Source organism: Sinocyclocheilus rhinocerous, unplaced genomic scaffold (genome assembly GCF_001515625.1).
Source record: "Sinocyclocheilus rhinocerous isolate Xijiao unplaced genomic scaffold, SAMN03320098_v1.1 scaffold1251, whole genome shotgun sequence".
Taxonomy (NCBI): domain Eukaryota; kingdom Metazoa; phylum Chordata; class Actinopteri; order Cypriniformes; family Cyprinidae; genus Sinocyclocheilus; species Sinocyclocheilus rhinocerous.
This window is the reverse complement of record NW_015636566.1, coordinates 58,512-70,327: the sequence shown is the minus strand read 5'-3', so window position 1 is coordinate 70,327 and position 11,816 is coordinate 58,512. Positions and strand designations below refer to the sequence as shown.

Below are 11,816 nucleotides of genomic sequence, written 5' to 3'. Positions count from 1 at the left end.
TCCCCACAAGGATAGCAAACCAGACATGTGTGTGTGTGTGTGTGTGTGTGTCAGATTACACTTTATGGGGTGAGGTTATACCACATCTCAAAAAGCAATAAAAGACCATGTATGTGTTCTTTCTGTAATCATTTTGACCCTCACAGCGCACTTGAATTTCAGGTATTGCTACAGTATAGCAATATATAATACTGGATCATTTTTCATATTGTGAAACCTTCTGTATATAAAAGAGGACATCTTGGGGTTTTCTGTAGTAACCAATTTGCCAAGACTGAAACATGATAAACTCTTTGTCCTGTAGCAAACAGCTGCCATTCCAACTATCATTCTTTTGACTGGGAGATCTCAAGATGATTACACATACTCAATGACTGATGGAATTTGTCCGAATCAATTCATCCCTTATTTATTCACTCTTAAATCTTTCTTTTTGCATCTCTCCAGTTTTTCTGTATATTTGCCTCTTTTTCGGTGTGCATTCATATTCTCTATTTTCTTGGTTTGTCCCTTTTTCAGTAATGCACAGCACTCCGTCTAATTCAGATCGTGACTCACCAACTCTATCCACTGTGCTATGAGTTCCAATTATCTACATGTATTTCAAAGACGTAATGCTGTAATGTTACTTCATATAGAATTAAGTGTGATTTTCGTGTATTTTTGCCTAGAACCCCACAGGTGTGCTTGTTTTCAGTTTCAACCTTTTTTTTTTCAAATATGGAAAGTTAGAGAGCTGAGTGTTACAAGCAGGAGACCTCCTGTCCTTGTAAATGGATTTTGTTCCAAACAAAATTAGATTCACTGGTGTAATAGAAAAGAATAAGGCAAGCGCAAGGTTTAGTGCTGCAAGGACAATTTTCCAAAAATCTAAGCATAATGTCTCCATTTCCAGGCAATCAGGATTTACTTTAGGGCACTGCAAGTGCTTTCCATTTTTGTAAGATAGCAAATCATTATTTTTGAGCAAATTCTGGCACTTGTTACTCAAACTAACAGATATGGGTTGTGGTAGAGTTACAATAATATTTTCAAGAGACGAAGTAGTTAAATTCATTAGAATGACTGATTTATTTTGACTTTCATGACCATCAGTGCTCACAATGGAAGCAATAAGGACCCTGCTGCTCAATCAATCAAATCAATCAAAGGGGCATAATACATATTAAATCATTTAACCACTGCTCTTGTGGTTTAGAATAAAACTTCTTTTTTTTTATATAAATATGACTGAATCAACCCAACTGAATTAGGTTAAATCAACAAAAGTCTTTTTTCAATGACAAGATCCTTGTCTAAGCAGAAAAAGCTACTTAAGGTAAAAACTACATATTCTAAAGGTGGACTTGGTAAGTTTGATTTATGTTTGTCTGTTTTATTTGTTCCAATAGTACCAGTGGCTTTGGTCTTTTACACTGACACCTATTGGACTGGTTCATGGCTGGCTGTTGTTGTCCACCAGTCTGTTTACTGGAGCTGCGGGTCGTCACGGTTTGTTTCATCACTCCAGCAGAGACTGCTTGTTTGGACATTTTATTTTTCCACTCGTACCCATTCTGTTTGGACTGGTGAATCAGCATGTCTGGACTTGGTGACCTCTTATCAACTTGGACTTCAGGGTAATGTTGGACTGCTTGTTTGGACATTTTGTTTTTATCTCACACTCATTTGATTTTAACTGTCCGGTGGGTGGCACACATGATTCTTACCATCATTTTAAACAATGCTGTTTACTCAAGCTTGGGTGTTAGTAGCTTAGTCAGGGGCGGAATGGGGCCCTATACATTTGCACACATTTACCTAGATCAACCTTGAGATTCCTTTTTTGTTGTGATGCTTGCTGTTGCACAATGGTGCCCCATAGTTGTGTCCACTGTTTCTGCTTTTTTCATGTACACGTTATAATGGCTTTCTTTCATGTTGTAGACACCCAAGAATTATATAAACCAAAAAAGTAACTGTGTATGCATCCTCTACTTGGATCCTTCTCAAAAACGAGTTAGCGGCATTTAAAACAATAAACATATAATACACACTGTTGCTCAATATTTAATTACAGCTTCAGATGCAAGATATGTTATTATACACAAGAAGCACGTTCAACGCTGACATGCAGATGGTTGTCGTGGTAATAATTAAACACTGTAAACAGCTCTGTGCTTAATGCTCATCTGGTATATGAAAAGCATTTTAGGGGGCCCTTGGCTTTTGGGGGCCTAAAGCAGTCGCCTACCTATTGGGAAGTCGGCCTCTGAGCTTAGTGTCTGGTCATGTGATCGCGCCCATGAGGGCGACCCGCCCCATAAAGAATTAAACAGCTTTTTCTGGAAAACTGTTATGAATGGAGACATCATCTTATGCGAGTCTACATTATTTCTAAAAGGTGCTATTTATTCATTATGCGGAAAAAATACTGAGTGCACATTTAACATTTACACTTAAATGACGTCACTAATTAGATGTGGAAATTCATGTTGGATGTAGACAATGTTTGTATTTAAAAAATGATCTGGTATTAACGAGAAATACTACGCAACAGGTTGTTACTTCTTTTAGATATATACGATTCTACTTCTCATGTATAAGATAAAACCCAACTTAATTATAACCACCGCTTTATAGGCTATAGAAATATAGGAAAATGCTCCACTCGCCCCAAGCATGGAAAAAGTGCTGTGCGCTCACCTGTAGGACGGTTTTAGCAGTTATCGAGGACACGATAGTGGTGCATATAAATTCGTCTTTGATCAGTCGCTGTCCCATGGTGAAGAGCATCGGAGTGGCCAGGAGAAAAGACGCGACCCACATAGCGCTGATGAGTTTCTTGGTGCGGCTCCGCGACATGATGCTCTTCGCCTTAAACGGGTGGCAGATGGCCATGAAGCGCTCCACGCTTAGGCTGGCGATGTTGAACGCCGTCGCATACGAGCAGCCGTCCCGCAGAAAGTAGTACCCTTTACAAACAGCCTCCCCAAAAGCCCACGGGTGATGCACCCAGATGAAGTTGTATAACTCAATGGGCATGCAGAGGATCAAGATGAGCAGATCGGATATTGCCAGACTCGCCAGGTGATAGTGCACCGTACTCTGGAGGTTTTGTAGAGATTTCTTCGTGAGAAGTGTGTACATGGTGATCGAGTTCCCCAAACATCCGATTGTAAACAACACAAGATAAATCACAGTAACCAAAACTTTAGAATAGATGTCTGTATTCACGTCCAAATCCTCCTCGGAGACGCTCTCCGTTTCATTGTCCAGAAATTGCTGGGACCGGTTCGCCGAAGAGAGAAGTTTCTGCGTTAAGATGCGCAAGTCTATGAAGTTGCGTCCTGATAGCGTAGTATTAACCTCCATTTTAGTTTTTCAATACCAACACATAACTACTGTAAAATTAAAGAGCGTTTTCCTTGCTACGTTTTTCACATTTGTTCAGTTGGAGAGCTGTGCATAAAGCCGTGGTGAACAAGTGCCCCCTGCTCTAAACTTACTCTTACAGGTCTGCGAAAGCGAGATGTTCAGAGGCTTTTATATGGTGAGGAGGCGTACGAGCGCAAACCTTGAGCAATGACGCAGTGCCATTCAACGATTGGAGTAGTTAATTAATTATTTATTTTCTGTGAGACTGCGCTATATTACCTTGAATATATGAAAACGCGTCTCAGTTCTGAGTAGCCTACTTTATTGAAATATTCTGGATTTAAGGTTAAGCAATATGTTGGATGTTGAATTCACTTTTTTTTTTTTTAGCTCAAGTATAAAATGTTCTCTTCATTATTTTCTATCACATCTGTTTCCACACGTTCTGACTTGTGATATCAAGGAAGGTAATTTCTAGGAAGGGAAACTGTTTCAGAAAAACGTTCCATGAGCAATGTGTAGCCTAAATAATGTTTTGTGCTAACGTTTCGATAATGTTATAAAGATCAGATAACTTTGAACAAACAGTTTATTAACATTACTGGAAGAATGCTTGTTTATAACTTTGAGAGAACCTTTCCAGAACATTCTGAGAACGTTCCCTTTTTGTTGAGAATAGAGTAGACCTACTCATTACTGCTGTTTGCCACTTTTGCACCACTTAGATTTTACTTGGAATTAAAGGCAGCAGACTTGAGGTATCATCTAGAGTAGACTGCAAAAGAGCCAAAATAATATTTTCAGCATTTTTTTCAAGTCAGTTTCCACAGAGTGACAAAACAGGACCCCAGCTATGCAGGAAACATAGCTTTCCCAGATGAGTGGTCAAAGGTAATTATTCAGAAATATTTCTCTGCTGAGTGCCGTGATTGATCAATCAGAATCAAGCAGAGAGTTGTGTAATACAAAGAGAGGTATTAAGTAAAGTGGCAGTGCAGAAGCCTGATAGCTTGTATAGTAGAAATTGTTTTTTAAACTACTTGTACATGACTGGATCCTCAAGAAGCATCTGTCAGAGTGTAGTGGTACATACAGATTGTGTTCTGGGTGGCTGCTTTTATTATTTTATGGTCTTTCCTCAGACAGCATGAGTGGTGTGTTTGGTATGTCTATATATATTTTGAATATTTTTGGATATAAATAATGAAGCCTTTTATATATATTTTTTTGACATATTTCAGCAAGTGTGCCACCATAATTAATAACCCAAACATATGAACAGTGAAAATGTTCAAAGGTCAATGACATTTAATTCTATACAATAACTGTGTATCACTCAGTGTAATGAAAATATAATGTTATTATGGGTCAGGCCTGTCAGGAATGAGGGGGATAGATGGTGATGGATGGGAATGAGCAGGCGTTTGTCATCAGACTGGCCCGCAGTGTTGTGATGTCTTTCATCAGCTCTACAGTATCTCTTGTCTAAAGAATAATGGTCTCTGAATGTCCTTTGACTAATACATCTCTTCACCACCTGCCCCTAATTCTGGTTGTCATAAAGAGGATGAAGATGAGCCCCTTCCTAATGTGGTAATCTTCATTAGTAATGACATTATGTAAATCATGCTTTTACATGTCAATTTTTTCAAAGTGCTATATCATGCCAGCAGTTTGTTGTAATTAAAAGCTTCACTTATCTTAACATACAAAATATTTGAGTGAAAACTAGAAAAAGTGAAAAAGTGATGCTGTGATGATGAGTAATGCACATTATTAATATTACAATAAACACAATTTTCAATCGCACCAGTATATTAATATAATCTACTGTATACTCTTGTCCAAATCGTACCTATAAGAAAAATTCGTGCTTTTAAAATTATATTTTGACAATTAGTTTAATTACTATCTCTAAATAGTTTAGATCATTTTTAAATTAAATGATTTACATTATTTTTTTTCAAGCAGTTAACACTAACGTCAACAAATACAAAATTTATGCAGTAAAAAAGATTGCATGCATAAAGTGGATTATGACTAAATATTACATGATGTAATTAAATTTAATAATAAAATAATGAAAAAGTTTTTACTTATTAACTACAGAACTTAACTAATTAATAGAACGGTTAGAAAGTATGGCTGCAATTACAACTAAAAATGTTAAAACCAGATTCAGAGTTAGAAACATCCTTAATAGGCTCTTTGTTGGATCTGCCTGAAAGATAGCATCCTTAAATTTGTTATTCCTTATGCTTACATGCCCTCCTTATGGCTTTCCATAAAATCATGACTTCTGAGGTTAGCTCTCTCCTCCTATTCCTTCTCCGTTTTGGTAATAACTTTTGTTTCCCACAATCATAAATTATGCAGAAACAGAAAAAGAACAGAGGAAGAAAAAACAAACCAAATCAAGCCAAAAATATTTCAAAAATAGATGAGATGATAAAAACTGATTAAAAAAAAGAAAGAAAGAAAAACAACAACACAAAGATACCACATTCATTTCAATGTGTTAGTTAAAGTCCCATTCATTTCATTCATCATGCCCCAGGAGAATGTCTATAGCAGTTCACTAAATCTGAATCTAGATGCTTTATGCAGTCTATATAGCTACACTTTGTGGTTTGACTCTGTTCCATGAAGATTAATTACCATTTGGTAATTCTCATGTTAATTAGATTTCACAGTGATCAAGTTTGTAATAATTCTCAGTGCCCCATTCCTGATAACCATTTTATAATTTATGGCCATTATTAAAAGTGGCATAACCCAGCACTCACTTCTGAGGTTAGCTCTCTCCTCCTATTCCTTCTTTTTTTTGGTAATAACTTTTGTTTCCCACAATCATAAATTATGCAGAAACAGAAAAAGAACAGAGGAAGAAAAAACAAACCAAATCAAGCCAAAAATATTTCAAAAATAGATGAGATGATAAAAACTGATTAAAAAGAAAGAAAGAAAGAAAAACAACAACACAAAGATACCACATTCATTTCAGTGTGTTAGTTAAAGTCCCATTCATTTCATTCATCATGCCCCAGGAGAATGTCTATAGCAGTTCACTAAATCTGAATCTAGATGCTTTATGCAGTCTATATAGCTACACTTTGTGGTTTGACTCTGTTCCATGAAGATTAATTACCATTTGGTAATTCTCATGTTAATTAGATTTCACAGTGATCAAGTTTGTAATAATTCTCAGTGCCCCATTCCTGATAACCATTTTATAATTTATGGCCATTATTAAAAGTGGCATAACCCAGCACTCATTTTATTTTCTATAAAGTGCCCGCAGATCTTTTACACAGCAGAAACTCCATTGTAGTGAATGCACAATGTGAGTCTGCTGTAGTTAATGCTGCTTTGCTCACTCGCTGCTTTGCATGTGCTAGTATGTTTAAGTGCTGAAGTCAAGTGTTCTCGCAATGTGTCCCATCATTAATATTCAAATCCCATCAACATCAACTCAGGTCCTGAGAACAGTTGATTGTTTGAACATTTGTCACTGTGTCGCGAGCATCTTATTTTATTGGTTATAACTGAGTTGAAAGGAAGTTTCCCAATGGGAGCTCAGTCATTTCCTCAAGAAGTGGCATGCACCATTGCAATTTTATTTTGAGACTGATGTGGCAGGCAAATTGGATCTTATTATTGATCTATGAATAAGAGTGTTATGCAGTGTATGACTGTTCCTATGCACCACATCTCTTGATCAGTGTTGTTTACCTGTTTGTAACCTTTTACTTTTGAAGGACATCCTGGAGGCTTTCTCTTAATATAGAAGTCCATTTTATGCTTTCAGAAACCATTCAAAATGGGCAATGCACTTGTAAGACATCAGCAAAAACATTTTATATGTGATTTATATGTTGCTTAAAAAAAAAATGCCTTCAATTGAAGAACGATGCCAGAGTGGTCTAGTTAGATAATTTGCCAGCAGGGACTCACTGGGGCAGTCAGCCTTGACCTCCTGTTACTGCCAAAAATAAATCTAATTTAAGAAATGCAACAAAGCAAGGGTCATTGAGATAAAAACAAGCCTGTTTCTGTGGGCCATTCATCCATAGCTATAAAAGTACTTGCCATAAAATGAGAAATATTTAAGGCAGTGATTTTGTGCTATAAATACCAAAAAAATGCCTTCAATTGAAGAACGATGCCAGAGTGGTCTAGTTAGATAATTTGCCAGCAGGGACTCACTGGGGCAGTCAGCCTTGACCTCCTGTTACTGCCAAAAATAAATCTAATTTAAGAAATGCAACAAAGCAAGGGTCATTGAGATAAAAACAAGCCTGTTTCTGTGGGTCATTCATCCATAGCTATAAAAGTACTTGCCATAAAATGAGAAATATTGAAGGCAGTGATTTTGTGCTATAAATACCTTGCACTCTTGTAAGCACATTCTTTAAACAGGAAATTAACAAGAAATTAATTATCAGGGAAGGTCGAATTATCTGCCATTTGTGAATGATAAATTTTTCACGGTTATAGAATTTTCATTGCCACAAAATTCCCATTGATTCACCACTGAGTCTCTTATGCCCACACTCATTTACATTATGTAAATGACATTTTTTTTTACCAACGCAACCCCTCACAAAACACTTTATCGCTCACAACCACTTACATAGCAAGGTACAGAAAGCACATTAATAGCAATAAGCAAATAAAATTGCAATGCTTTCTAAACTACCTTGCAAATGTGTTCATGCATATTCAATTAATCTATTAAGGTAATTGATAGTTATAAGATTTATTCTTTGAAGAATCCCTCAAAATACGCTTAGACAACAAGCCCTGGGCATGTAGTACAGATGTGTAGAAAAAAAAATTTGTTATCATCATCCTAAACAAACAACTAAGTAAATAAATAAGCAAGCTAGCAGTGTGACTGCAATGAGTCATATGAATTTATGAATAATAATATGCAAAACTGTCACCCTTTAATAAAACTGGCTGCAGCATCTGTTTTCATGGTCACATGTGCTAAATGTCATAACATTTAGCACATGTGCACATGACTATAAATATAAACACTTTTGTCTGTCTTTCCTGGATGTTCACTGTCCCTTCCTCTGAATGAATGAATAAATCTCCCTTAGAGAGACATTAGCTGAGGTTTGCCTTTGCTCTTTGACTCCCTTTGTCTAAATACCTCGACAATGGCATTTGGTATTTCCTCCCCCTGAATGGTTTACTGGCGGCATGAATAATTCATTTTGGTTACATTTGGTGGATTGTGTATTTCTTTTTCATTTGTCCACGCAACTAAACCATTAAGCCGTGAGATTCACTACTTTATTACCCGTTAAATTACACTAGGTGTCTTTTTTGTGTCATAAAAAGGTACCCTGAGGTCAATGTGTCTACTGAAGACCATTATGAGGATAGAGAGGTGGTGGTTTAGAAAGACAGATGTTAAAAGCCAACAGTCCACCACTCAGGGATAGATAGCACTTTATGCTGAATACTTGCTCTGAGTACTTTGTGTATTATTGGCATGCATTCATCTGGTGAAATGTTTCATCTCTATTAAGCATTTCTATAGCTGATCACATAGATCTTTAGATTGCATGCAGCGATCTTATTCATCTTTTTTTGACATTTAAAGGGCACAGCGCTTTTGGAAACAGTAGGTCTACCCTTCAATTATGCTGCAGGTAAGAAGAAAAAGGAAAAATGCTGCAGGTTCGCAGCTGGTGTTGACGTCTGTCTCCAACACTCCTTTGTTTTCGTCATTGTTTGATGGATAAAAATAAGGCAGCTGTGATTGTCCTGAAAGGGAAACTTGAAAAAAAAAGGTAATCTGTATTTCCATGATGCAACATATAAAATTACCAACCTCAGTTAATTTGTTGTGTGTGTGTGTGTGCGTGTGATAAAATCATTTATGTGAATTTACAAAGAACCTAAAAGAAAACATCAAAGTTTTTAACCTTTATATGTTTTAAATCTTGTATTTATTTTTATGCATTTATTTTAATTTCAAGTAAAAGTTGAATATTAATTGTCAAGATATTGCTTATGTGTGTTACATGTTCCCTATGTCACCGGTGTTACAATGTGTAATGCATTAAGGATACAATTTATAATTCATATAAAATAAATATAATTATTCAGTAGCTGCAAAAGTTGGGCTATTTTGTCTCTAAAATGTCTAGTTATATGCCACTTGCTCACAACTGATTGGTTCAGGTTTGGTTTGTGATTACTTACCCAGAATAAAACCTGATGCTAGCGGTTGCATAAAATGCTAAGACTAGTCTTACAAGTTAGATATCTATTTTTTTAAAGACTGATCATATAAAGCAGTGATGGGCAAACTTGGCCCTTCCAGGCCACTTTCCTGCAGAGATTTGATCCAACCCTGATAAAACTCACCTGCCTGTAGCCTTCTTAGGGTTGGAGCTAAACTCTGAGGGAAAGTGGCCTGGAAGGGCCAAGTTTGCCCACCCCTGATATAAAGTAACTAAAATGTAGATTGGCCTAATTTGAATCCAAGAAATTTGACTCATTACCCCTTGGTAACTGCTAGTTAGTCAGACTAGTTCTTAAGATACAGTCTTAACATAGAGGCTTAGTTTATGCAACTGGCCGCTGCTCCAATAGGTTAACCATATAACATTAGATGCGCTGGATGAGAGCATCATTAGCTAATTGCAGCTTTACCTGTTCATAAATCAGAAACAAACAACCACTTTCTATTCAGCTACAGAGCACCCCTCCATTACAGCTACGTAAACTGTCATTATGCTAATATCAGATCTGCAACTGGCTTTTGTGTGGACTGATAAAATCCAAACAATCAAATTGATAAAACGCAAGCAAATTCTGTCCATAAATCATTTGATTGAATTAGAAAACTCATTTGCACAGATGGATCGAAAAATGTGTAGCCCTACTGCTGTTGTTAGAAGGAAGTGATAATCTGTTTTAGTGTAGATAAGTATTTTGGGGCAGCATCTTTCACCCAGCTGTAAGTGATTTAAGGGAAAAAAATCATACTCCGAGAAAGAAATCACACAAATAACTGTACTGAGAGATCATGCTGATACCTGTAAACATAAAAATAAAAAGTGACAGTGGCCACTGTCAAATTGTTTAGCAAATCAAAATATTTTTTTCCTTTCAGTCATTTTATGCATTCAGAAATTCATATATGGGAAGCTGAGAGCATGAACTTGAAACGTTTTCACTATAAGGGTGCGAGAAGTTCAAGGTTTTTGTGTTACAACAGAGATAAAAAATAAGCAAGATCAGAGTCAATTTAGGTAAAGCTTTTTATCGCTAGAGGGTACTGAGAGTTTCAAAGGTAAAATGCAAGAAAGTGCATGCTAAATCAGTGTTAAAGGCCCACTCACTAAGAACGATAACTATAATGAAAGCTGTATTAGCGTCCACACTGGATGAAAACATTGTTTATTCTGAGTGCACAAGGAAGGTTGCAATACATGAAATGAATCAATAAAACATTTAGATTGGCTGTCAATGTTTTTATTGTTCATCAGCTGGGAAAAAACTATTCTCTTGGGGTTGAACAATTATTTTAAACTTTATGGCTTTAGTCACCATTCTTGGTGTGAACAGACCTTAAAGGGATAGTTCACACAAAATGAAAAATGAAAACGTTTGACCTTTTTTCTTCTGTGAAAGTGAAACATAAAAGAAGATATGCTATGAACTCTCTTTTTTGTCCATATAGCAGAACTCATTGGTCACCAAGATTGTTTGGTTACTAACTTTACACAATGATATACTGTATATTCCACAGAAGAAAGTCAGTCATAGGGGTTTGGAACAACATGAGAATGAGTAAATGATTTTTGGGTGAAATGTCTTTTTTTTTTTTTTTAATTGCCAAATTAACTTTTCACTCAAACTATTATGCTGATACTTTAAGTTGTATTCATTTACAACATTTCAATTCAATTAAATGCAAAATATCATTTTCACTATTGGTCTTAGACGACTGGGCTCCTGCTTATCTTTTGCACAGCTCTCTCCCTCTTATGAAGATTGCAAATTTTGCACTGCTACTGTCAAAACTATCATCATTTTTCAGCATGCTCTTTCATGTCCCTATATTCCATCATGCATCATCTTTGTATGTGTAGTGATATCAGATGTTAGCCTAACACGGGGCACCACTAAATGTGGTGATTTTAGATTTATGTAGCACCACCAGTGTAATGGCTTTGGGCTTAAATATTAATATTAATATTAATATTTAGTCTTGGTCATACTATTTTACGGGGCACCAGCCAAGGAATTGCTCCTTGACAATAAAGAACAATCATGGAAGACTGTTGAATAAATAAGAATGACATTAAATTTATAGGAAGTTGTAGTCTGACCAATCTGAAGGATTTGTGAAATATTGTAAACTTGTAGAGCCTTTTTACTGTATTATCAACACAAGGAAGACACAAGTTTAATAAAAAAGGTTTTATTAA

At 36.1% G+C, this 11,816-nt stretch overlaps 1 protein-coding gene across 1 annotated transcript in view; it reads right to left on the bottom strand.

The window, feature by feature from the left end:
- LOC107747990 (neurotensin receptor type 1-like) overlaps nucleotides 1–3,354 on the bottom strand; it is a 34,776-nt gene extending 31,422 nt beyond the window's left edge. Inside the window, exon 1 of the mRNA XM_016562641.1 lies at nucleotides 2,686–3,354. Coding sequence (XP_016418127.1) covers nucleotides 2,686–3,354 — 669 coding nt within the window. The remainder of the gene's footprint in view (nucleotides 1–2,685) is intronic.
- Nucleotides 3,355–11,816: the final 8,462 nt, after the last annotated feature.